The sequence below is a fragment of the Lagopus muta genome, chromosome 6 (genome assembly GCF_023343835.1).
Source record: "Lagopus muta isolate bLagMut1 chromosome 6, bLagMut1 primary, whole genome shotgun sequence".
NCBI classification, from domain to species: domain Eukaryota; kingdom Metazoa; phylum Chordata; class Aves; order Galliformes; family Phasianidae; genus Lagopus; species Lagopus muta.
The window spans coordinates 34,192,517-34,220,479 of NC_064438.1; the positions used below are offsets into that span (position 1 = coordinate 34,192,517).

Genomic DNA, 27,963 nt, shown 5'->3' on the forward strand with positions numbered 1-27,963 from the left:
TTCACCTCTAGAAAGCAATGGAAGAATAAGACTGCTGAATACTCAGCAGCAGAGAAGTTGAGGACATAATTATTGCACTAAATGGACAGATAGGACAGGACAGCAATCAACACAACTGTATTAACTATAGGTTCCAATTGATTGTGCTTTGCAGATTTAAGAGAAAAGAACACAAACCTTTCATTATCACAGGCCTCAACACCTAGCGAGGGAAAAATAAGCAAGCACATCATTCCTAATTTTAAAGTATCCCAGTATCAAAACTGATTTCACCATGTTGCTTTTATATAGGCTGTACAGAACCATAGAATCACCAAGGTTGACAAAAGACCTACAAGATCATCCAGTCCAATTGTCCACCAATCACCAACAGCTCTCACTAAACCACATCCCTCAACACGACATCTAAACATTTCTTGAATGCCTCCAGAGTCGGTGACTCCACCACCTTCCTGGGCAGCCCATTCCAACACATGACCACTCTTTCAGAAAAGCAGTATTTCCTAATGTTGCATTTGAACTCTGTGTATGCGTGTGTGTGTGAACTAAAAGAATTGACATATAGCAGAAAAAAAGAAATTACTACAGCAAATAAATAAGTTGCTGGTGCATCTTCAAAGTTGAAAAACTAACTCTGTTCAGACTGTCTGTTTGCAATGGAACAAACAAAAAGCAGTCAGTGTTTTCTTTAGTATAGAAAAAAAACACCTTTTGTAACAGCTTTTATTCTTTCAAACGAGAAAATAATGCCTAACATAAGTTAATATGTAGCTTTAAAATTCAGAACTAAACATTATCAAAACAATGCAATCATATTGACAAGATGTCAAGAAAGGCTAGGAAAACGTACAGCACCGTATCAGCACAACTCCATACACCAACGCTTATGCCTGTCTTTCCCCTGTCCTTCACAAACAGGAGCATCCATAAGAATGCACAATTCTCATACAACCACAGCAGGAAGCTCCTGCTATAAGCCTTTAAACACAAATGAAGTGACTCAGCTCTTTTGCAGCTTGCCAGACTACAAAGATACACAGGAAGTAAAAAACAGTTGCTGTAAATTAATTTCTGTAACTACTTTTCATATTTTAAGCACATCCAAAAACTTTGCCTAGAACAGCAACAACACTGGTAGTTTAAAGACTACTGTTGAGTTTAAACAAGAAACCACGCCACTTCACTCCTCCAATCCAACAGTTAATACTGCTGCTTCCAGCATTACGGTGCGTTAGCCAATTCAAGTGACTGCTGTATTCAGTTGACACAGAGTCCTCACCACCTGACAAAGCCTTTGGCTTCAGACTCCTGGTCCCAGACATGTGACTTATGGCAGAAAACCAAGCTCAGCTGCCTGCCAGCACTTGTGCTCAGTCCTAACAGCACATCGTCTGCACACACTGTCTGGACTACTCAGAAGCACAGGATCATTTAAACAAAATACACTTAAAAAAAAAAAAAAAAAAAAAAAAAAAAAAACACATAAATGACTTATTTTCTGATCTTAGTCTAGGTAATATATCAAGTCATACCTAAAAAGTGAGGAATCACATCCTGGAAAGCAACTCTGAAGAGAAATACCTAAGATGGTGCTTCATGTACAATGTTTTATAAACACCTGACTAAATTCTGGTAGCAGTAAGAAAAGTGTACTACTGTAAACAGCATGGATGAAGCCAGGGTTGGAAAATGCTTCTAGACTGAAGAGCTGGAGAGGAGGAATAAGATCAGTAGCTGACTATATCCTCATATATGCAAGTATGTTCACAGTGACAATGTGACTGACTTGCAGTCCACGAGGAAAAGGGGCACCAACCGCCCAGGCAGACCACAACAGCCAGCCCTTTTGGGAGTGTTACCTCCATGAAGTGATTCTGTCAAACAGGATGCTCAATTCAGGGGTATCCAAGAGAAATAAAGGGATGTACAACATTACAAAGGATGTTGTATTTAGCTGACCTAGAATTCCTGTCTGGCATTTGTTACCATGAAGGTTCTCAAAATGACGAGACAAGGCTAGTTAATCTCCGTAGCACCCGTGACAACAAGACCATAATTCCCATTTTACAAAGAGCAACCAGAGAGAGGTCAGTGTGTTAAAACTCTTTACCACTGCAAAAATAAACAAGAAAAATTCAAACCAAGCACCAACAAAAAACAGATAGCCTTAAAAGTCAGAAATAACTCTAAACATTGTGCTGTAACATGACAGCCCCCTGAAAAATACAACACACACACCCCTACTATCTCTGTACTTCCCATCTCAGAAAGGATATCTGTGAATGCTGAAGATCCCACTACACTGAAGTCTATCCACACAATGAGGAATTGCAGCACTGGCATTTCACTGCTGCTACATCCTCCGCCTTTGTTAGAAGGCAACAAGTTAATGGGAATCCCATGAATGTTGCCACGGTAAAGCTTACAGTATTTCATTTATTGAGCAATATAGCTGCATCAGCCCAAACCAATAATTCACTACAACCTTTTGCTTGGCATGATTTAAAACAACAAAAAATGGCAGCCTATAGTTGACAGCAATACTTATCCCCATTTACTTATGGTTGCACTCCAACCATTAAAAAAAAAAAAAAAAAAAAAAAGAAAGGAAAAAACCCCCCCACAAACCGCATACAGGAGTGATATAACTCTAAACAAATAAACAACCACCAAAAACATCTGGCAAACCTGTAAGAGACATACATCATGAATGACTTTTCAAACTTCATATGGGTAGAGCTGCCCTCTCAGCCTGTCAGTTTTATCATGACTGTTAGGTCTGTGAAAGAGCACTTTACCATTGTCTAAATTACAAAGATACTTCTAAAGCCAAAACAAACTTTAAAAATAGCACTTCAAATTCTTATCCCTTTCCCTACAAGAAAAATTGCTTTTCTGTCTGTATCTAATTTTGACTTACTGGGGTTATACAATTGTTTACTGAACAAAAATAGCACACACAGTACTGAGCTGCTCTCCCATTTTGTTATTTTCTCTCCACTATGCAACACCAAGCAAATTTTTTTGTTGTTACAAGTTAAGCAGCCTAAAACAAGTTCAAGACAAACAAAGGAGTCTGTACTCGTAAGCCATCAGGCTGATGTGGAGCTGAACTTCTCCACAGTCTCACTAGGTCATACCAAAGGAGACTTTTTCCACAAGAAGTTTATCTTACACTTGTTACTACACATTAACAAATCCGTGGCGGAAATGCACCTTGTCTCTAGTGAATAAACACTTCATGAAAGAACAAGGTATAATGTATTCCACCCTTTGATTGTTGAATTCAACAGATGAAATATTTCCTTAGAAGTCTGTTAGACAGTGTCATGAACAGCAATAAACAGTTTAAAGATCTTGAAACAACATATAATGTAAATTAAAACTAACATATTCATCTTAAAAAAAAAAGAAAAAAAACACAAAAAACCACCCAAAACCTGAAATGATTTCTGTTTTACATGTTAGAACTCCAAATTCCAATCCTTTCTGCAACTTTTTTTTTTATATCTGTGAAATAAGTTAACTCCTGATACCTCCTGTTGACCAAATCAGATGTGACTCAGGGTGGAGCCAAAATGGAAGACATCTTCTCTTTCCAAGCTCAACACTCCTCTGCACACCTGCACATATGCATTAATTGGCCTATGTATCTGTTCACACAATAGGAAAGCTTTCACACAGACTTTACTGATTGTTACACTACTGCCTTGTTTTATAAGGTTTTTTTTAGAATTTAAGAAAATAGCATCTTTCTCACTAGGTAATTACTCTTACAGATAAAGAAAGCAGCATCACAAAACCTATGTCTGAGGAATTTCCGTTTTATTTCACCAAAATAAAGTGAAACTAAAGGGGAAGAAGAAAAGTTGCCACATGTTATTTGGAGAAGGCCTATAGTAATAATGGGGGACTGTAACTAATAGTCTCTGCAGGTCATCCTGTTGATGCAATACAACACTGTTTAACCACCATTTGGGACTAACACTTAATCACAATGAGTTTTGCTATTCCCACATTCAATGACTTTGCAAAACCACTTCTAGTCACTCATTGGGTTTCCACATCTCACACTACTGGCTGCTGCTGCTGTGGAAATGTTAAACATACTTGATGCAAAATGACTAATAGGGGCTGTGATTCATTATCACCAGAAGATGAATATGCCACCAATTGATTTTAACGCTAACACATGAGTAATGCTAAAAGCAATTTAATTAGATGCAATTTTAAATCCAGGGAAAACTAAAGAAACACCAATTATTTGGTACTGTTATCTCACACAGGATGCACACCCCACACGTTGTGATACTGCCACAGTACTGTACAAAATACAGCATCAGGCAGTTATGACCACTTTCATTTTTGTGATCTGGTCTGAAAGATTAGTTTCAATATCCCCCATTTTTGCACACAAATTATTAATTTTAGAATACATCAAATACATCTCATTTCATTGAGAGCGTTTGCAAAGCAGCTCTATTACTTCTCTTCAAAATTGCAGTATAATGTTCTGAACCCATCATTTTTTTCTTTAAAATTTATTGTAGTTATTTCAGTTTATGATTATTCCTCCTAAGTGATAACTGTATACAATGGCTCATAAAAGACTGCAGAAATTTATCTGGAAACAATGTTGTGCTTTCAAGGAAAAGGCACAGCGTTCATGTCGATATTTTTCATGTGCCTGTTTCACTCTGTCAGCCCTTACCATATGCAGCTTTTAATCACCAGATACACTTCAGTAGAAGTATGAACTTTTTCTTATGTTGTAAAAGCAAATAATTTCGTGTGTCAAAGAGGACTGGTGCTAAATAATTGAAGTCACTCATCTCACTGATGCCTGAAATAACTTTTACTTTATTCTCCAATAAATTAATCATTTCTAAATTCCACCTTTTGGTTGTTGAATTCAACAGATGAAATATTTCCTTAGAAGTCTGTTAGTCAGTGTCATGAACAGCAATAAACAGTTTAAAGATCTTGAAACAACATCTGCACGGCATACAAAAGTTTGGGAACGCTTTCCTGGTTTAACAGAACAGAAAACAGTAATGTCTAGAGATTGTTTTTGTTTTTTTTTTTTATTACCAGAATCTGGTAATCTAGAATACCACATTCTAAATCATGCATATGTTGAAACCATTTTGAAAACTAGTTACTGATAAACGTGTTTGGCAATAGCGCTGTCAGATAGTCCCTTTTACTCTTACTTCTTTAAAAGCATTACTGAATAGCAACCTTAAAATAATCCTGGATATTATCTTCATTACTCTCTTTCAGGATGTGACAACGTTGACTTCTTGAACCCATTTGGAAAAGATTTTAAAAATACTTTTCAGTTTCTTACAAGGAGCCTCAAAATAAAGAGAGTAACCTTGAAATGTAGGCTGTGATACAGCCTAATGAAAAGCTCTCCACTGAAGAGTGTATACTTCCCTCTACTTCTCCCACATTTGCAGTCACACTGTTCCACCTTTAGCGGTTATCAGCCACCTCCATACTCTGCTTTCATGCACTATAAGAGCAGAAAACTGTCCAGCTTCCTTAGCGCATGTAATGAGCAGCGGCAAGTGATGATAAATGGGGGCAGCAGCCCTTCCTTTGAAAGGTGATGAACTGCTAGCACACCAAACACCACAGAACCACCACAACCAGTGCACTAACAGTGCCAATTGGAAGGAGCAGTTGAAACAAAAATCATACAAACTGGCAGTCACACCCTGATAACATCTTTCCAACTCTCATTTTATTCTCTTCAGTTTTCTGTTTGAGGGAAGTCTACAACAGTAAAAGACATAAAACCAACTAGTTAGAAGACCAGCAGAATTATAATGAAACTCAAAACAAACAAACAATGCTAAAAGATATTTTCCATGTTGTTTCTGTCATAGATTAGAATTAACTTTAAAACCATAGCACCGTGACATTAAAGCACTGCATTCCATATACTAAAAAAACAAAAAAAAAAAACAAAAACAAAAAAAAACAACCAACCCACTTCAGACTACTGAATTCATTCATTTTGAAATGAAAGTCGGCTCCAAAAAAAGATATAAAACCCACCACTACTAGTTTGTATTTTAAAAGCTGACATTTTTTTCCTGATTTTCAAATATACAGAAGATATCTATTCAAATGTTTATTCCCATAATTGTATTTGTGTTCAAGATTAAATAGTTCAAGTGGAAAGTTCGCTTGGATTTGACTGAAAAAAAAAAAATCATTCTGAATTATCAAATTTTTTTTTTTTTTTTTTTTTTTTTTAATAGAGGTAAATTAATAAGTCACTAAATTAGCTGAAAGCATAGCACTGTCCTCAGGGACAGGTACAAAGTCCAATGCATCACTCTACTGTCCCTTTCAATTCCAAAATTTCACCCACGAGGCTTGAAGGCCAAGCTCAGCCAATTTCAAGTTCTAAAGCAGCATACAAGACTTTGATCAGCATTCCGCAACTATCAGAAATCCCTGTTTTATGTATGATGCACAAATTTTACACTTTCTGAAATAAAAGCAGTTATGAAGTGAAAGTTATGAAGTTATAACAGTCTGAGAGCTGTTCTCTTCTATAGGGCTAGAAGAGCTAAATGCTCCTAAACCTATACACCTACGAAGCAAAGTAAATGTGAAAGATACCAGTCATATCATGAAGGTTCTCAAAAACGGTTCTAAAAAAAATAAAAGGAAAGTGTGACTGAGAACAAAAAGATGGAAAGGAGGAGAGAAGCAAGAAGATCAAAATATGAACCAGGGAAGAAAAAAAAACTAACCAACACAACAGATCTCAGAAGACATGTCAGATTATGGAGCAGATGCAGGAGGATGATGGAAAGATTTCTAAAACAAACAAACAAAAAACCAATCCAAACAAAAAAGTAACAACACTGCTAATAAATACTAAAATCTCCAATTGTTTTTACTGCCTCCTCTTTCCATACTACTCACAGGAAGTAGTGTAACAAAAACACAGCAACAGAAGTGATTACATCAGCACTTTGTGACAAATAGAAGAAAGGAGTGAGAACAAGAACTGGATACTTGGTGTACAGATGAGACAAGAAACAGAGCAGCACAAAGACCAACCTTCTTCAAAGAAAGGACAAAGTATTTCTGTAAAAAGTAGATAATATCTGTGGTTTTGGTCTGCAGAGCTCAAAAAAGCTCTTAAGAAAAGTGTTGCAACTGCATGGATACTTTTATATATATCATGATTGTTGTAACTCATAAAAAGTTTTTTTCCTCTAGCAGCGCTAGGTAAAATACATTCTTCCTCCTTGCAACTCTGAATACATTTATTTAAATTAAACAGTCAAACCATGAGTCAGAACAGGCACTGTGAATCATTCACATGGCACTACATTTGTAATTAGAAAACAGTACTTTACACATTAGCAGACACTTCATAACAGATACTCAGGTTTGGACTGTAAGACCATTTTCAAAATTGAAAGTTTTTCAAGTTTAGAATGTTAAATTTCAACAATGTTGAATGCCATGAATGCTTAAGGTTATATGGGGCTATCAAAAGAGGAAAACAGCACACCATAAATGAAAGGCAAAACTACTTACGTTTCAAAACAGCGATCCACATTGTCTGACATCAGAAGTAGCATGCATAGCTGTTCCAGCGCTATTAGCTGCATATCCCTTTCATCTCCCTGACCCATTTGCAGCCACTCCAGCAATGTGTCTGGGTCCACATCTGCCATGGCTTACCAAAAAAAAAAACCCAAAAAACAAACAAAAAAAAACCCACAAAAAACAGCCAACAAGAAAAAAAGCCGCCTCTGCTTAAATTTAAAAGTACCAAAAATATCCTTTAATTGTTCAAGTCAGATAAAGTTGAATGTGATTAATCCCTCTCTTCAGCAGGCCCAGGCTCCTGCAGCTTTCACCTGGAAAGAGAAAAAAAAAACACACCAACAATTATCTTTATAGTATTTCACATCTGCTCTCCTCTAAAACATACAGCATATTTTCAGGCTGACGTGAAGACAACATCCAAATATCTGACCAGCAATCTTTTTCTTTTTTTTCTTTGTCAAGCTTTATGAGTCAACTGTAATATGTTTGCTCCACTTTCTTGGAAACAAATCTCTGGATCCAGTTGACAAACAAGACTTAAAGCCTTCTGTTACAAATAACTCAAAATTTAAAATATAAATAGAAAAATCATGCTTAACTATTTGTATGTTCTCAGAGCTAATACAAAGACAAACACTGCTGTTGTGTCTGTTCCATTCCCTTTAATATATCCTTTTCATAAGCCACCCAACTTTCTGGAAGATGGATTCTCTCTCCACTCAAGTATTCCAATACAAAAAGACACCAAAAGCCATATTTCAAATGAAAATTACACGGCACCAAAACAAATTGAGATGAATGACTAAAGATGAAAAATCTTTACAAATTCAGCTTCATCCAATAAAATAACTCTGAAATGTAATCAAAAGAAGCTTCTTTAAGTCAAAGGAGAAAAAAGATAATTCCAGGATCACTTCTGTTTTTAAGTTTCTTTTTTAATTAAAAAAACATACACAAGTCACATTTTTTTAAGCACAATGAATAATTAAAATAATTCACATACTTATAAGGAAAACAACATTATTTGTTGGCCCAGTGCCACAGTTGTACATGCAAGCTGAAGACCAAAAAAAGTCCCTTAAAAATGCTAGGAAGTATTTCTGATCAGTAAGCAAGCACAACCATAGTGTTTAATAAAAATTAGAACAAATTCATGATTATGAACCAACTTCAAACTAAATACAATAGAAAGATTTTTAGAATAGCTTATTAAGAAGAAAAAAGAAAAAAAAAAAAAACAGGGTAAGTTCAGCAAACACATGGGAAAGCACAGAATACTGGACGGGGCCCTCACACGTGTGGGAGAGGAGGGAGGAAGCGGCCAGACCCGGACAAAGTCTGCTGACTTGTTTACTTGCTGCTAATGAGTTAATAGTTAAAACATAACTCCACCAAGGGCAGACAAGAATATACAAAGCCAGATATTGGTGTTACACGGAGAAAAGGACAAGGAACCAGCAGTACTGCTTCACAACAACTTAGAATCCAAGATGAGACAAAAATAAAGCAGAATAAATAAGACTTTTTACCATTTAAAGCCATAAAGACATTACAGATAACTCAAGAACTGCTTGCTGCTACAAATATTTTGGTTTTGCTCCAATCTTGCTGGATTGCAAACTGTAAAAAGTAATTCGTGTTACTAAATTCGTTTTCTATACTTAAAAAGTTGCCGACAATACCGAGCACTTTACAGACCGTATTTCTTGTTCTAGACTAAATAAAATAACAACCGAGATCGCGTTGTAGTTATAGCAGTCTCCTTAAGGCGATTAAATGATTAACCTCAAATGGGGGGCTGAGGGCGTTAGGGCACGGGAGGAGGGAGGGAAGAAAAGGTGAAGGCAGCAGAAACGAGACACATAGGAGAGGCAGCGAGAGCGGGCTAAGTCTAGAGCAGCACCTGCCGTCCGCGCACTCGGCGGGGCCGGGGGCAGACGGCAGCGAAGAGCCGAGCAGCAAGCGGGGCAGCGCTGGGCTCCCGGGAAGGCGGCCCCAGCAAGGGGCCGGGCCGCGGCGGCCCTCACCCACACCCGGCGACGGCCCGGGCCCGCGCGCACCCCCAGCGGCCCCGGCCCAGAGCGAGGGGATTTTCGCGGCCTCCCGCTCAGCAGCGGCCCGCGCGCCGCCTCCTCGCGCCACCCCGCGCGGCCCGAGGGGCTCCAGGCGGCACCGCCCCGCGGTCTCCCGCAGGAAGCCCGGATGGGACTCACCGCCTCTCGGCCGCGGCTTCAGCCTCGGCTCCCGCTCCCCCCGGCCCGCCGACACCGAACCGCCGGGCCGGGAGACGACGCTCGAGTTCTCGGCGAGCCGCAGGCCTCGCGGGGTGAGCCGGCCCGGCGGCTCGCGAAAGACGCCGATAAAGGTTTCCCCGCGCCTCTCCCACCCCCGTCGCTCACCTCGGCTTTGCGGAGCCCCTTCACCAGAGCCGACCTCTCCTCAGCGCCGCGGGAAGGCGGAGGAAGAGGCGAAGCAGCGGCGACGGCCCGAGCCCCGGAGCAGACGGCGGCCAGCGGCATCCATGGCGCTCCGCCCGGTACGGGATTGGTGGGAGGAGGGGGAGCCGCGCCGCGGCCGCGGGGAGGAGCCGGCGCCGGCCGTACTGCCGCTAGGGGCGCCGTGAGTGAGGCCCGCGCCTCCCGTCGCCCCTAAAGCGCTGAAGCGGGGGAGCGGCTGCAGGCCGGCACGGCCCCCACCGCCTCGTACGGCCGCGTCAGCATCCTGCTCTTCCGCCGGCACGGCCGCCTCTGGGCTGCGCTACGGCGCCTCTTCGAGGCCGGCGGCCTCTCGGAACGCAGGGTTGGAGCCCTGCGGCTTCCTTTTGGCTACTGGCGGGGCCGCTCTCCGCTGTGACGCCGTGCCCGGCCTCGGCTGAGCTCCGCGCGCTTGGAGGAAGCCCCACACTCGGCTTCCTACCGCGCCACGACCTCCTCGGCGGGATGCGGCCTCGGTGCCTGGGGCTGGGCCTGGGCTTGGCCTCGGCCTCCCCATGGCCCGGCTGCCTTCGGCGGCGAGGAGCAGGCTGGGGGACCTGCCGTGCCCGTGCGGCCTGCCGCGGGGAGCCTGGCCCTGCCGCTCTGTCGGCCTGCGTAGGGATTTTCGTTTTACGCTTACGGAATGATTCAACTCACGCCATTTTTTTTTTTCCTGTTTTTCTCCTCATTAACTTACATTGCTCCTTGCAGCACGTCCATTAGGAGTGGCAGGCATGACGGGTGTAAGTGTAGCAGTAACGGTCCTTAGGAGCACGAGTTGTGACTTGCCCATATCTTGTAGTGAGTTTGAGGTATTGCAGCTGTAGTGTTTGGATGCTGGCAGTTCTCAGAAAATTCCCTGTGCTGCTTGCTGTGCTAAGGTGTGCAGTTATTTTGCATATTGCCAGAAAATGAAGCAAGCTGCAGCATGCCTCAAATGAAGGACTAAAAGTATGAAGGAAATGTAAAACGATTTCCATCTCTGTATGCTCACGTGTGTTTTTCTAAGGAATTTAAGCCTATTAATATAAATACAGTAAATAAGATTATTGTATGTCATTCCTACCTACATCATAGACATTTCCTGTAATTAGACAGACTACACACTGAACAAAAAGGCAGTAACAAGCATGCTCTGTTAGAATTTGCCAAAAGCAGACATTTTTGTTGTTTGGTGTTGTAAAAACACCCCCAGAAAGTTTTATCTTTAATACTTTTTTTTTCTTCCTCAGTATAGGAAACAATAGTTCCCTTGTTCCTGTTTCTGTTTCACTAAGACAATTCAGTATCTTCCTGTACTGTGCCTCTTAACTGCCACTTGTTCCAGTCCTGATGAGGTTTAGGAGTGTCTCCTTCATGTATGCTCGTCCTTCAGGGGTGAATGAGACTTAAAGGCTTAAAGTTAAGGACATGAGACGCTGGGACAACTGAGTCTGCAGTCTTTAAATTTAGAAGCTTGATCTTCTTTCACTTTCACTGGTACAGAAGTGGCAGCTGAATTAGGCCAAACTTGTGAGAACTGCATCTGTTACATGACCTTACTACTCCTGTCGCATGATAGTTTGCTTTTTACTGTGAAGAAGACAGGTTTCAAGTAAAGCAACGTTATGAATTTCACCTGAAGACCAAAGTCAAATGGTATTTTTCGGTTGTAATTACTGAGAACTAAAATCAAACAGCTCTTGTTGTTGCAGGCTGCTTCCTGCTTTGTGGTAGGTACATGGTTATCCATGCAGAAGATGAGGTTATCAAATTAGAGACCAACCATGGAGCAAAGACAAAAATAACAATATTGTACATGCAGGAACAGAAATGATGTGTTTAAAATACTGTTTAATGGGAGTATGGTGCTTAAAAATACTGGCAATAGCTTTTAGTGCCGTACATCTTCATTCCTAAATGTCTAAAATACTTGCACAACCTGTTGCATTAATTTCCCCAAGTGATATAAATATGTGTTTGTGTATATATATATATAGATAATATATATGTGTAAATAATATGTGTGTATATATACATATATAATATTAAAGAAGGTCCATTGCAGCTTTAGGTATGGATTAGGATTTTTTTTTTTCTCATTGTGATTCATTTGTAATATATAAGAATTAATTAATGTTTTGTCTTTCATGTGAGAAGATTTCTCCTCCTTGAGAAGATTTCTCCTCCCTTTGTATTAAATCTGAAAAAGTAAAACAAACAAACAAAAAACAACAAACTGCTCAGTACCTAATTTCGGCTGCATAGATTATATACTTTTTATATGTATTCAAGTTCTGATTTACACTTTCAGTGTCATGTACTGTTTGGACATTCCCAATAATTTCAGCAGTTGTCAGAGGATCCTCCATTTGGATTTACTACGCAGAGCACTGCCCGTCAGCTGCTTTGTCAAACTTCCTCTCTGTACTAGACTGGAACTGCCACTTCAGAAATGACTGCTCTCTGTTATTTAATATGAGGAAAATCATATCAAATCAGACTACAGTTAGCTGGTAAGAAGGAAATAATAATTGCCTAAGTCATTTTTATGGAATTAATTTGTTTTCATAGTAATTTTCTTATGAACAAAGTTCAAAAACCAAGATTTCTAGTTCATTTGGTTAGTGCTAGGCCGAAGCATTTTGGGTGAGAAGGATTTTTATATAGTCAGACATGAAACAGAAATAAGGCCATATACTGAAGTGACAACTAATGGAGCTGATGTGTCATAACTTCTTTGGAGATTACTGTGAAATTTGTGTGAAACCTGCAAAAACAGGTGCTGTTCACCTACGTGTACAGTGTACGTATTACTCATTGTGTTAAAAAATAACCTCAGTTCTGCCATGAGCTGACACACACATGTATGACCTTGCCCAAGCCCCTGAGTCACTGCATGTCTCTGTTTCCTTATTTATTTAAAGCAACAATAACAAAACAAAAAGAACCAACAACAAAAAAGCATACCCAGATCATAATGCTGGCTGGCGTCAGAAATATCTTAACATGGAACTCTGAGTTGCTTAGACATGCTATTGTATTAAGTCTTAAACACTGTAAAAGAAAATCCCTCAGTGTTTGAGCAGACCACGTGTGTAAATGAGTGAGGATGCTTTTGTGAAATGGTAACAAGGACACAGGGAGTGAAGCTTTATAGAGCATGACAGCGACCATCAGTTTTGCTGTAAGCTTACCTGAAAATCCTGAGCATTAAGACTTCTCTTAAAAAAGAAATTGTCAGTGCAGTTGCTAGCATAACATTATATTGTGGACCCACAAACTCCAAAGAAGGATGTCATGGAAGGGTAGCAAAGATCAGGGATTGGAGAATTTCTGATGCAGAAAGGTTCTGATGTGTGTTATGAAGAACAGCCAATTTGAGACAGTTACTTTGTAAGAAGACATCTTGGGTATTCTCAGAATGTTTTGGTTCTGTTTGAAAAGAAGTTACATAACTAGAAAAATATCAGGATGGAGAAATACTATCTTTATATTACTTGAAGCTCAAAAAATATTTATTACTTCTTTTTCTTTCTTTAATTCAAGCTGGTGTTTTCTATAAAGAGTTACTGGTTGCAGAAGGAAATGTCTGTTGTAAATAATGTTGATGTCACAGCGTGGTTGTAAGGATTGTAAACCTGGGTTGGGAATGATTAGTGTTTTGATACAGAAAATATAAAGCTCTTGCCAAAATCAAAGTGAAGTACACCTACAATTAAAACAAAACAAGACATCTCAGATTCCTGTGTATTTTTAATTTATATGGAAGGTAGAGCCTAGTGTAATTTCTGTTTTTGTTAGCCTTGCTGCCTAGCTTTGTGCTCATGCCAAGCTGACGTTTCCAAAAATATCAGTCCTGTAGGGTAAATAGATCAATGTACCATAAACAGACCCTGCACACCTCCACAAATGTAATTGAGTCGTTTATGCTAAAGGCCAGCCAAATAAAACAGGATATTTGCAGATTATTTATCCTTTTGCTTTAACAATTTTTCTCTGCCACTCACACAGCAGTGTAGTAGGAAACAGAGAAGGGTCCTACTACTCCTGAGACAAAATGTAATTCCACACTACACATTTTGTTTTCTTAATGACTGTTATACTTTTAAAAAGTTAATAAATGCTGGCTACACTTTTCAAAGCAAGGAGGCCGGAAATTACCAAGGACAGAAATTTGTTTGCTGTAACAAGCAAGATTTAGTTTTAAAGAATTTGGTTACTTAAACTAATTTACTTCGTAAGCGTATTGTTAAAAATATTTTCTTCTAGAAAACTTAGGTGGTCTTTTGGGGGGAGAGAGGGTGTTTGTTTGTTTGTTTGTTTTTTAAGTAAAATGCAATTGGTGAAAGCTTTTTATTTTAATTTTCCTATATTATCATTTTCCCTTCTTAGCGACTTCACTGCTGTACAAGTCAGGTGAGCACAAACATGGCGTCAGCGTCTTGACTTTCCAAAAGCAAGTACTGAATTTTGCAACCGTGGCAATCACAGAACAATTGTATGCGAGCTGTAAAGCATGGTGTGTTTACTTTGTGCAGTCTTATGCAATCCACTGTAACAAGCACTGTGTGAGAGGTTGCCTGTTTGGTAGTTCAAATGCTGCAATTACACATGTCGATGTGGTGAGCATGTTACTAATGTTGACGTGGTAAATGTATGAGTGACATACTGGTGTTTATGAAAGCACACAGCTGAGTCATTGCTCTTTTTGTTAGACTCTTCCTCAGTTTCAACTTCCAGGGATGCTCTTATTGTCAGAATTAACATACAAAAGAACATAGATTTTGGAAAACTGCAGACACTCCAGTGTTACCCTTTCTTTCTTTTTGTAAAATGATTCAAAACCATATGAAGTATAGAGCTTTTTTCCCTAAGTTAACTCGTCTTTGTGGATGTATTTCTTTATTAAGCATAAATTCACTGTTTTATTGTTCAAGGCTAGGCAGTGAGAAGTGGGTGAGCTTCATACTGCTTAATTCCTTTTATCTTAGTTTATGTATATCACTTACATACAAGAGAAAGTAACCCCTTGTCACAGCCTGCCATTACTCATGTCCCTTGCACATCTGATTGCCAAAAGGAAAGGGAGGCAGAAATTAGCAGTTCTGTATCTCAGGGTGTAACTGTACTCCATCTACCAGTAACATATGCAATGCCAATAAATATAAATCCAAGATAAATGCAAGCAAAGATCAGCATCTCAGGTCATAGTATTTCTAAAAATTCTTAATGGCAAGTGCTAGGTTATTACATTCTGAATCAGAAAATTAGATTTGAGATTTGTTCCTTCTAGTTTTATTCCCTTGTTATGTGACTAAAGCATGCATGTAACCCTACCAAGCTTTGATGTGACTCCCAAAGTATGAATGAATGAACAAATAAACTTCAATGATCAGAAGATGCGCACTGAGAATGAAGGGTCTTGATAATCGAATGGTTATTTTATATTTGTGGATTAAAAGCCCAAAGCTACGTGGAGTTTTGCTGGAAAGAGTGCAATTTTTGCAGACTTAAAACCTTTCTAATACCTTCTACTTTTCTTATAATTAAATTATGCCTCATTCACCACTGTAAAATGTTTTGACATGCAAAAAGAAGAAACAAGCTTGAATTCTTAAAACCTGAATTACTGGATTACTTACTAAACTGTAAAAGCATTCTTGATTCAAACCAGGAAAAGATAACTCACTATTATGTTGGAACATGGCAAAGTTCAATACTAGAACTAGAAGTGCTATGGCACTTGGGACAGACAACATAAAAATTGTGTAATTTACTAAAAAGGAAAAATTGCTTTGCCTTAGAATCTTGTGGAAAAATTTAGAAAGTACTGTAGTTTCATGATGGTTTATTCTTTTGGACATGTGATGTGTAGTCCTCAATTAAACCTCAGATTGGTTGGTCTACTGGAAAGCTGCCAGTCCATACAGCTTAAATCTTTGTCAGAAGTGAAGAAATTACCTAATTTAGAATTGTAGTAGAAAGGTGAAAATAGGTCTCTGCAGGCCTTCAAGTCCTATTCCTGTACTTATGTTCCCAAGGAATGTATTACAGGTAGTAGTAGTCTGTGTATCTCTTAACTCAGTTTTTTTAATTATTACAGGTCAAATTGTATCTGTTTTGGAATTTGGCCTTCACTGCAACCTTTGGACTTGTTCACAAGTGACAAATGTATTAAATAGAACTGACTAAAAATGGGAGCATGATTTTGCAAAGAGAGACAAAAGAATCTCAACTTAGGATGAACAGCACGTTGAAGGAGGTGATTCAGAGGGCTGGGGCACCCCTCTTGGCTGGGGGTCAGGTAGTTTTGGGTTTTGGGCATCCTGGTCTAGTGGGAGGTGTCCCTGCTCATGACGGCAGATTCTATGCTATTCTATGAACTTCAACAGCATCCAGTTTTATTCTTCACTCACTGTGGTGCTTCATATGGACTTCCACGTCAGACACCATTTTGTCAGTCTCCCTCTCTGCTGGCATCTGTCACACAGCAACAAAGTGTAATGGAATACTGGTGGGAAGGTTCAACCTCTACTGCCATACCACCAACATCCACCTCTGACATCACGGGCCAACAGAATAAAATAGGAGGCACAACTTTTGGAGCAGCACTCGAGTAAGAAAAAGAATGAGAAACATAACCTTCCCTGAGATATTTAAAGTAATTTAATACCTTTCTGTTTAGATAACAATCTGAGAAGAAGCAGATTTTGAATGAGAAGCTTTACATCTCAGCTGTATTTATACCAGGCCTGTATTGGATTGAAGAGCATCTCTGGCAATAAGAAAAAGTGAACATGCTGCAATGAAGGCTCAGAAACATTACCCACATTCACTGCCTTTCAAAATGTAATCCAGGCCAATTAAAGAAGATGGTTTTGATCTCATAGAGAGTTTTGTGGCAGACCAGCGAGTTTGTAGGAAAAGTCATACATAAAACTATTGTCAGGAGAAAACAGGTATCAATATAAGGTTATTTTCCTAAGAGCTTTCATGTATCTAAAACTGCTTAAGCATAATGAAGATGATAAGGGTTCCTACCTTTTAAGGCATGTAACACATGGTTATTGACCTATTTTTGAGAAGTTTCATCGCCGGGTTGCAACTCCTTAGGAATTCTAAGATCCACGCGGTGAGTGAGAGAGTAGCACAGGATAAATTATTCATACTCATTTTTCTTACTGTACTGTATCTTATACCATTTGGCAACCAGTTAACTTACACCAGTATGACAGGATTTTAATTAATAAGTCTCAAAGTTACTCCAACTACTGCACAGGATTTTGTACTTCAGTTCTTGTGTACTTAATATTAATACCTCCCAAAAGTGAAGCTAGATATAGAGTGCTTGTCATCTAATGCCCAGTCTAAGTTCTTGTGCCAAAGATTTTTCTCAGTGACCTGTTTTCATTGACTCTTAGTTACTTATGGTAAGACACCAGCACTGATTTACTAGGCAAGCATTTTGTACATGCTTTTACTATTTTTTCTATGTTACAGAGTTAGGGTGTTGTTGTTTTCCTATAAAATATTAGCTTGTTAGGGTTTTGCTGTTCATATAATTTTCTGTGTAAACACTTGTCACAGTGAACACAGGTAACTTATTAAAATGATTAAGTACTGTGTGTCTGAGCCTGCAACAAAGCAATGATGTTTTCTACCCAGTTTCTTCATACAGTGTCAGCCTTAAAAACAGCAGACCAAATTATTGTAAAGAAATACGGTTCTACTTGGTATCAATAAGGTTTGGGCCAACTTAATTATTAGAAATATTTGTCTGCCTAATTTTTGAAGTAGTTTCTCATGTATATAATTATAGCTCTTAACTAAAATGGTTAGTCTATGTCCCAGTCACTGCTCAGCCCAGGGCTGTTGAATCTTGTGCTACCGATTCCCAGGTATTCACTAGTGGAGAATCTACATCATCGGTAGGAATTTTTATTATCAAAATAATAGAAAAGCCTCTGCTGAAGTTTAAGCCTTCCTGCACATGTATGATAAAAGATGTATCCACACAGCGTTCTGTAAACAGAAAATTCATAGAAGGGGTTAAAAGCAGATCTAAGACTAACATAGTCCACTCTTATAAGCTGCTTAGTATTTTAACTCTGAAGTCCCAGAGTTCCCCGCTTCCACATGTTAGTAATCTCCCAGCTATACTCAACAAAGTTTTCCTTGTGCAAAGAAAGCCAAGAGGAGTGAAGAAGTTGCATCTGCAGTGAAGTAGAGGGTAGATATAAGCCAGCTTGCATCTCACGGCCCAGGGATGATTCACCAAGACACTGAGGACATACCCAGAGGGAAAGATTCTCTACCTGTGCTGGAAAGAAGGGGAGCACAGCTAGGAAGGAACTAGCCTTTCCAGTTTACACCAAGTCAGAGATTCTTTCCATATTGGGAAACTGAGATAACAAATCAAAGCCAGAATCCAGTCCAGTCTCACAGGCAGGGCTGGTGCCTCTACCAAGCAAGACTGCCCAGCCTGTAGCATTAATAGTAATTCTATGGGAAAGCAATAAGCAATGTTTTCAAAAAGCTGATTATGTGCTACAGAGGTTATATGCAAATATACTTGCCGGTTATCTCACACAGGTGGTCTCAGGAAGCAGTCTCAAGACATATTTAGAGGTAAATTGTGTTCTTCATCACAGTATTGTACACTACCAATATATGAAATTCAAGATGAAATCAGTAGATGTTTTTACATGTAACTGGGTGCAGAAATTAGCCCTTAAGTGTGCTGGAAAGTCAGAGATTTCTCTTGGTGTCAGGTAAGAAAGATGAGACTTCTGTATTCAGCATTAGGCAATTCATGTATACTTCAGCAAGAACTATGCTATAGCAACAGGATATCATGTTTTAAATAATAAAGATGATGACAGACTTCAAGATTGAAGCCCTATCTGCTTTTCCTCTCTATCTTGATTAACAGCAATAGTAAGAAAAAGGATCCTGATACTTCCATGTCTCCTAAAAAGGTTAGAAGATGCAAGCATCAAAACATTCATAACTATAAAGTGATACACAACTTTTCTATAAATGGAATGTCTGACTCTTTGCTGTCTTCTAGTAGTAATCTATATCCATTGTGGGGTTATTTGCAGGACAACAGTCCCTGTGACCTCGATCTGTTTCTATAAAGGGCCACAAAGCTGTCACTTTGCTGCTATGTTAGACTTTTTCAGCTAGGGGTGCTAGTTGGGAAATGGACATTGGCACAGCAATATTCAGTCTTCACAGAAAGCTTTTTCCTATATACCCATGATTTGTTTTCTACTTCTCCTCTCATCCAAAAGGGAGGCTTGCACACTTATTTGTGCTTTTGAAAATCAGTTTCTCTCTCAGGCCCCACGTTGTACAGACTAACAGTTTAAATTTCTTCAGAAGAGGGGAGTAAGAACAAGTCACAGTTAAAGACTAGAGATATTTACCCTCTCTTACCTGCCCTCAAGGAACTGAGGTGCTGCCAGCAATTAGAGATAGTTGTCAGTTCCCCTGGGATTACAATAAGCAGGAACCAGTAAGTGCACTCTGTTCTCATCTACCTGCCCTAGAAAAGCTCATTTGCCACTGAACAATAGCAAGCACTTCACAGTTCTCTTTGAATTTTTTCTGATCTCTGAAAATCATCCAAAATGCAGAGAGTAACTGCTGTTTGAGGTTAAAATCCTAATCTAGGAACAGCGGCAAAATTTTGCAACTCATGTAACTCCTCCTAAGTAGTTTCAAAATCTTTTAGTGAAAACATATAGTATGTGTGTTTGGATGTTGTAACCAATACTCAGAAGACAATGAGAACAAGACTGAGTGTCTGCTATTGCAGTTGGTAAGTTACATAATTTTCAAACTTCTCTTCCAGCTTTGTATACTGTTTAATCATTTTCATATTTCTGTGGAAGTAGCACAGCATTCTGATGAAGCTTCTGTCTGTATTCTGGCTGTTTTTGTAGCTTGCTTAGAAACCATAGAGAATATGATCAATTTACAGCTGCTTATATATGTTGTCAACAGATATAGATTCTTAGTGTTGCATGTATGTAAGTTTCCATTACTTCTTATAATAATGTCATTAAGTTGCCTCATCCTGCACTGCACAGTACAAAGTGTTTTGCTTTGATTTACAGGGCTGATTGACAGTCTTTTTATTTCCTGATGAATAATGGACACGGCAAAACAGAACAAGCACAGGTAACATATAATAAAATTATGGAAACTTTACAAATCTGTGTAGTTTCATATGTAAAGTATGTATAGGATTCTAGTCAGCTATGAAGCTGTTAAATAGTAGACTCATAAACACTGGGATTATGGGATTTTAATGTGGCTCATCACATCCTAGGTGAGTAAATCAGAAATGTGTTTCATATAAAAAAAAATCAGGTGAAATTAAATAATCATTTTAATATGACACCACAAAAAGCTTTGTGGCATCTTAAATCTATAGGGTAAACTAGCCCTACAGGAACACTCGCCTGTTTTGGTACAGTGGGAAACAAGAATATGTTGGACTGATTGTCAGATTCCAAGTACTTGCCTGTTTGACAGTCCTTCCTGAGAATTTGTGTCCTTTTGTGAGAATGAGTAGGAGAGTTTCTGACTTGCTGTTACATCAGCAGGTGGGTGGCATGAATCTCACACAGGCCATTTTGAAGCAATGGCTTTACCAAGTAACTGATTTAATTACTGTTTTCTTTCTCTTACTGCAGATGCCTTCGTAGCGTCTGTTGTTCTTTTGTTCTGCGTTGCCCTTCCTTCCTCTCTGTCTGTTCTTTACCTTCAACATTCATTTGATTTGAAAAAGAATCCCTCAAGAATATTGTTGCTTCCTCTGCAGCCTTTGTAATGGTGTCTTTGCTGCTGCTTTTCCCAGTGGCCTGCCTCTGGCCTCCCACCTTCATGGGAGACTGTCTTGTTTCACTTGTCTGGGGCACGTTGCCCTCCAGCACTTCTCCTGAGCAGAAGTCACTGACTGAGTCACAGCTGGGTGTTGTCTGGCTGAAGGTAAGAAACATAACCAGTAATGATCTCTAGCAGTAAGTTCTATGTACTTCTGAGATATTAGTCTGAACAGAGACTGGATTTTAAATGTCAGTTTGTGCTTCAGTTTGTACTTGGCAAACAAGGTAAGTTCCTGTTCCCTATTCACTTTCTCCCTCACAGAAGCTTTGCAGTAACAGTCCCATCTTCCATATCTGCTTCAGTAGTCTCTCTGCTCTATAGTTAGTAAGTCCAAAACCCTCTCCACTTCTCTCTTGATCAGAAAAGCTTCAGGAGTGTTTTTGAATCACCACTTCTTATCCTGAATCATTTAAGTTCATGGTTCTGAATGTTGTTGCAAGTACACAAAACTGAGCAGGACTCCGAGCAAATAAATAAATACACATGGAACGACAGGGCTCCAACAAACACTGCTCTGGAGGACATAAGGGACAGAGAGACATGTTTGCATTATAGTGAAAACTGCTTTGAAGGCAAGCTCAGGTCTATACATCTATGGAGCTTGTCTCACGAAGTCCAGTTGCATTTGACTACCAAGTCTTGGCATGGATGCAGGCTGCTGGCATTTGCTGAGCACCATTCATGCATTCTGTGTTCATGAGCTGTGGGAGCTGTGTGTTTCAGTGTGATCCCAGACCAGGCAACTGTTGTGAACAGGTACTTAAAGAAACCTTCTGGAAAGGCTGGTTTCAATTGCCAACTTGGAAAAAAGAGTTTTCACTCATACCTTCTCCAAGTTCAGCTGCCTTCAGCTGTAGAAAACTGCTTTGGTATCTCCTACCAATGCCTACCTACGCCTACTGATCATCTTTCTTCTTTGCACCTACAAAGGATATGTGCATGGCCTTTCTGCCATCTCTCCGAACTGATGTGGAAGAGTCAGGATAGAAGCCTGTGATGTTCTGAGGTCAATGTCTATCTATTCTTACTGTATTTTTTAGAGGGGACCTACAACAAAATGCCACTTGCAGCTAAAGATCACACAATTTTATTTGTATCTGTCTCCAACCAGCTTGAAAATTCTTGTTATTCCCAGGTTTGTTGGCCTCACAGTGGAACAAGAAAGAATATGGCATAAAAAAAGTCAGCATAGCTTCCCACCACCCACAAGTGACAGTAGTATTATTTAGACAGTTATGCCTCAGGCAGAACTGGTCACAGTACAAATGAAATCAAAATAGAGTTTCAGCAATTTGACTGTTTAAGAATGATGGCTACAGTGGTAAACAAAAACTGGGCAAGCACATCTGTTTTTGCAAGTAAATAGTGAGATGTAGCTAGATTGCGTTTTGTCTCAGATTCAGTCTCAAAAACCATTTTCTCTTATCTCTGTTCCTCTCCCAGTTCCATCCTTGATCGCTTACTTAACATATTTGATGAACTATCATAAAAGAAAAACTGAGATTTCCTGCAGACATTTTTTTTAAAATTTCTCTAACTATATTTCAAGTAAATTCAGTGACAAAAGTTTGATCCCATTATGACTGTACCTTTTACCTGTAAAACATGCGTACAACTTTGACAATTATTTTTCTATATTGTTTGCCATGAACCTTGCATAAAAGGAGATGAGGTTAAGAGCATTTGCCTTTGTAACAATAGGTTGTCTTTTCAAATGTACAAAACTTCTATTTTAGGCATTAATCAAAATGGTTTCCAGACTCCCTAAGGCCATAATGCCTGTACTACCACAGGAAACATCTTATACAAAATTTTCTATTTTTCTTTTTTTCCAGGAAAAAAAGATGCTGAGGAGCAAGGCACACGGCAATAAATAAATAAAAAGCTTACAAAAATACCATAAACTAAATCTTCTCCAGAGAACATTCCAAAATAAATAGTTCCCAAATGTAGCAACTAGGCATCTTAGCAATTCCACAATGCATTTCATTGGCAGTGAGATAGTTCACCTTAATTTTAACGTATAAATTTTAACATTGGCTTAAAAAAATCCAATTTTAGGCTAGACAATTGTGATTCATAAAATGTGGCAACTTATAATAGGACTTTTTTTTTAAATGTTTCAGCTTCCTACCACCAAGTTTCAGAAAAAACTTGTGACCTGCAAACTTGACCTATATAAACAGAAGGTTTTTCTGTGCAGTAAGTGAACAGTTTGGCACAAATAGTAATATGCCTATGGAGAACTGCTCTACTAAGTCTGGAACTCATCATCATGATTTGTTTCATTCTGCGAGTGCTGCCATTCACTAAGCAGCTAGAACACAGGCGCAGAGGAGAGAGATTAAATGCCACTGTCTGCCTTCTGGAGTCTGATTCTGCAGTTCAAATTATATTCAGCTACAGAGTAAGTGAATTTTGGTTAATCTACCATAGATCTCTTACAGAGATTTTGGAAGCCTGCTTTTGTTTTTGCCTTGTTTCTCAGAAAAACTCTTCAGCACTACTTTTGCTGTATTTTGATATTGCTTCCCCTTGTGCAACAAACCATTTATTCTCCAGAAAATCCAGAGAATAAAAAAATAACAAATAAAAATCTATGACTGTACACCAAAACAAAGAGAACCACCACAAAACCTTAGTGGCATAGCACTGGCACTTAAGCTTTCCTTGTAGAGATGACACATTTATTCTATTCTACATAAATCAACTATCAGTATTATACATCTAAAAATATCTACGGGACAGATGAAGCATTTAATTGTTCATCAGACATGCTTTTTATGTCTTTGAAAGTATAGACTGCTGTCATTAATAGCTGGAGCAGCATATGTGAAAAGGAGCTGTTTATGTTAAATGCTTAGTTAACTGGAGCCCTGTGCGACATTGCTCAGAATGTTGCTAAGCTGAGAGACGTATGGGTATCTTCTTAGTACATCTTTGAACACTCAGCTGCACGGAAATACAGATAAGCTTTATTTTATTGGCTACATTTAAGGATCAGAGGTTGCAACTCAACAGCTATTTCATTATTACTCTATACTGAGAGAAAATTTATCTGGCAAAGTGTGATCAGGCCACATGGCTAGCTATGCAGAAAGCAGTGTCTAGCAATGCACACAGGGTCACAGCCTTTGAGAGGAGATGAGCAACACCACATTCAGTGCAACACTTCTGGGTTCTTTGACACCACAATGCAGAGAAGAATAAGCTACCTTGCTATATGTTCTTTTATTTAAAGACTGAACAAAGGGCGTTCATATTCTAAGGATTTTCCCCCTTTACTGTGTTGTCTTACTTGGAATTGCATTGGCCAAGTTTTCCAGTGGAAAAAAAAAAAAAAAAAAAAAAAAACAACCACAAGTTTATTAGTAGTTTGAAAGGGGTACAGACTGATTTAAATCACTACTGGTTAAGAAACAGTATGCAATTGCAGAAGAAAGCCTTATAATCCACTAATAAAATGGAATTGCAAGAAGCCAAAGCCAAAAAGGACTGCACCTAGCAGAGAGATTAGGGATGAAGCTTTAGAGGACGCTGTATCAAATGAACATGCGTGCAGGCCACTTTTGCTGCACAGAATAATTACTGGATGGAAGTTTACTGATGCCTATAGAAAGATGGCAAAAAAAAAAAAAAAAAAAAAAAAGCCAGTGAATGATCAGCAAGGAGGCATGAGGCACAGGAAGCTGAAATAGTAAAAGTGAGACTTGTTCATGGTTAAGCATATGGTTGGCTCTTTATTTATGTTTGTCTCTTTAAACATAAGAACATAAGAAGTTCAGAGCTAAGCAATGCTTAGGAGAGAAGAATAGAATTAAAACCAAAACTACTTTGTGGTCTTTCTTGCCTTTTCAGGGAAAAAAAAAAAAAAAAGATAGGTACTGATTAAATTGACAAGACTGCATCAAAGATATCTGATATCCAATTGAAACAATGTTCTAACATTTATTAATAAAATCTTAAGGAAGTATTACTTTTCAGAAAGGGTGGTCAGGCACTGGAATGGCCTGCCCAGGGAGGTGGTGGAGTCACCGAGCCTGGGGGTGTTCAAGGAAAGGCTGGATGTTGTGTTGAGGGACATGGTTTAGTAGGAGCTATTGGGAATAGGTGAACGGTTGGACTGGGTGATCTTTTAGGTCTTTTCCAACCTTGGTGATTCTATGATTCTATGATTAAGTAAAATTATTCGTGTGAGCATTCAACTTGTTATTTTAAGTGCACATAATAAAGCACAGCTCAGGGCAGAGGTATTTTAACTATTTATGTGGACAAATTATCTGCATGGATTAAACCCATGCATATAATCCTACTTTGCAGATTACAGAAAAGCACTGATAACATTAACAATTGGCAGCAGTTCTCTTCAGTGAATCTTGCTTTTGTTTCTGCATTCACAGTACGTAGATATGTTCAAAATGGAGCTTTGCCATATGTCATTACATGACTTGACCAAGAAACACACAATTATGGCTCTTGGCAGTCTGACTAAAAAATATCACCTCCTGCACTGAGATTCCCTAAGACATCCAAGACAAAGCTCTTCTAGCTTTTATAGGTGTAGCTTGGTGCTCTTGCAACTTGAGCAAACTTCTTAAAAGCAAATTAAGATTTTATCAGATTTTATTAATGATATTTCAAAAAAATTAGTATAAGTCAAAAAGGTGGCTGCTGTTATTACATGACACAACTCAAAAAAGTAACCACATACAGCTATTGTAGCAGGTACCATTCTCAGCAATACACTTGGCCACTTCCACAGTCAGCACAACACTTGAGCTGTTTAAGTCTCAAGTCTGTGATTTTTCCGTAAGTGGCCAGGAGAAAAACACACAAACAGAAAAACCTCTGTACCAAGTCAGTCGTAAAGGGAAAGAAGTGACTGATGAGATCAAGATCAGTAACTGACAAACTTCACATACTTCTCTTTCGAGACAGCCAGTGCTCACTACAGATTTGACTGCAATGAAGATGTGGAACAAAACATCTGGTTCTCCAGGGAAAATGGAAGGCATCTCAGCCATCTTCTCATAGATCACCTATACCAGCATTTGGCACAGAATAGGTATGTACATATATAATGCATATCTCCCTGATCCCCTTTACTTACCATTGTGTTGAGCAGAACAGAGGAAGGCCTGCCATGTGGTCACAAACTTCGGTGCATCTGGCCATGACCTGCCTTTCTAGTTTCCATGCAGCAGCACACAAACATTTCTTTCTGTTACGGAAGTCCTTAGAGTTCCTCTGCTATTGAGTAAAATGACTAAGACAAATCTTAAATGAAGAAAATTAGCTTTATTTATGTAAATTAGAAAAATGAATTGTTAGAGCTTTGGTCAAATGGTTAATTCTGTACAATTTACAATTATATTTATATACAAGACTTAATAAAATACAGTACATCACACTTTTCCTGAGTCACAGTGTGTTTCTCAGTTCCCTCTCCTTTTTATCTTTTTTTTTTTCAAAAGTAATTAGAATCAAGAGGGAAATACTATCCTCAGTTTAATAGTGTTTGGTTTAGACAATACTGGTATTAAGAAAAAAATCATTACTATATGTAGAAAATATTTTATAGCCATTGCAATTTTTAATAGTTATTTCTCTATATTAAAATATGTTCCTTAATAAAAATGTTAATTAAATACTTCTTATTACGAGTTTGTTGTACTTCATTTGACACAAGACAAGCTGACTTCAGGTACATCCAGCTCTCATTGCAGGGATGCATAGATTTATGTGATGTGTGTATATATTTGATCATTTAAAGATCAGGAAACACACATCCAGGTAGAATAGATGTCTGAATTGAGGCACAGTATATTAAAGTTGCTGTCCCATCATGGACAAGATATTAGAGCTTCAATTGCCTGGCTAATGCAGTACAGAATTAACACAAGTATACATCCTGAAAAGTGAGACTATGCCAAGCAGCAAGGCACCAAGCCTGCAAATGCTAACAGATGCACAACAGCCCCACAGTGTAAAGCACTACTGAGTCCTCAGTGAAGAAGCACTGTAAAGCTGTATTTAACAGCATTTGTTAAGCATTGGCCAGCTCAAGAAGTTATTCAGATTACAGCTATTAATATTACCTTTACTGATTTTTTTTATTTTTATTTTTGAGATCAACAATAATTTATTGTAAGGCTTAAAAGGATATTTAATCCGCTTACTTAATAATTCAGTGTGTTAAATTAGTAATTAAGATACATTACCACCTGCAAGTAAATTTATATCCCACTTGCATCCAAAAAATTATTTAGGTAATTTATTTTTGAGAAACATCAGTTTAAAACAAAATTAAATTTTACTTTTTGGCTAATTGTGGGCCGCTCCTAAATATATCTATCGTAAAGTTCACTAAAGACTTTTAATATAGGCATGTACTTTTCTGGTACTTTAATCCAGAAACAGATTGGATTATTTCTGATAGTCCTATTCATATTGTTTATAGACTCTGCCTGCTAAACTAACAGGCAGTCACCTAGAGTTCTGTTTTCTCTTAAAAGATTTCTATAATATTTCAGTGCAAACTGAAAAATATGTAAGAACAACTCACAAAAATCCTTTGTTTAGAAATTAAAAGGAGTATTTTTTGCTGCTGATATCAAAGTGCAAATGGGAGACTTCAAAGAAAGTTGGTCTTCAGCTGAATGCTCGAACTTTTCCCAGGATTCTTTGCAAGTTTAGCAGTCTTCACTTTGATGCTTTCTTGATTGCCTTTTACAGCTGACTCGAGCCTGGCTTTCATGGTCGGAGAGGAAGCCATTAATTTTTTAAAAACTGATGAGTACTGTGGACCAATTTGCATCAGATTTTGCAAAGCAAACTCATGCAGATTTTTTGCTGTGTTTGTAGCAGAACCCAGGGCATTTTCATCCAAAAGAAAGGAAATAAGGATGGGAAGAAGGCAGGTCACCAGATGAGCACCTGTAAGCATTGAAAACAGGACTTAAAACATACACTCTTTAAAAACAGCTTCACATTGCTAATAGAAGCATTTCACAAACCAAGC

At 38.6% G+C, this 27,963-nt stretch overlaps 2 protein-coding genes and 1 long non-coding RNA gene across 17 annotated transcripts in view; 1 reads left to right on the plus strand and 2 right to left on the minus strand.

The window, feature by feature from the left end:
• HECTD1 (HECT domain E3 ubiquitin protein ligase 1) overlaps positions 1-10,122 on the minus strand; it is a 57,669-nt gene extending 47,547 nt beyond the window's left edge. For 3 of the 8 annotated variants that reach the window (XM_048949252.1, XM_048949256.1, XM_048949250.1), the window contains exons 1-2: positions 9,987-10,121; positions 7,573-7,898 (exon numbers count right to left, since the gene is read on the minus strand). In XM_048949252.1, the coding sequence (XP_048805209.1) occupies positions 7,573-7,712 (140 nt within the window). In that variant the 5' untranslated portion in view covers positions 7,713-7,898; positions 9,987-10,121. Of the gene's footprint in view, positions 1-7,572; positions 7,899-9,986 lie in introns of all 8 variants that reach the window. The other 5 variants (XM_048949258.1, XM_048949257.1, XM_048949254.1 and 2 more) reach the window with 3 other exon arrangements.
• Positions 10,123-10,282: 160 nt separating this feature from the next.
• LOC125695151 (uncharacterized) lies at positions 10,283-26,415 on the plus strand. Its single transcript, XR_007377834.1, has 2 exons — positions 10,283-23,349; positions 25,881-26,415. It is a non-coding gene; the product is annotated as an uncharacterized LOC125695151 (long non-coding RNA).
• HEATR5A (HEAT repeat containing 5A) overlaps positions 26,382-27,963 on the minus strand; it is a 58,634-nt gene continuing 57,052 nt past the window's right edge. For all 8 annotated transcript variants that reach the window (XM_048949266.1, XM_048949265.1, XM_048949259.1 and 5 more), the window contains one exon: positions 26,382-27,878. In XM_048949266.1, coding sequence (XP_048805223.1) covers positions 27,577-27,878 — 302 coding nt within the window. In that variant the 3' untranslated portion in view covers positions 26,382-27,576. The remainder of the gene's footprint in view (positions 27,879-27,963) is intronic.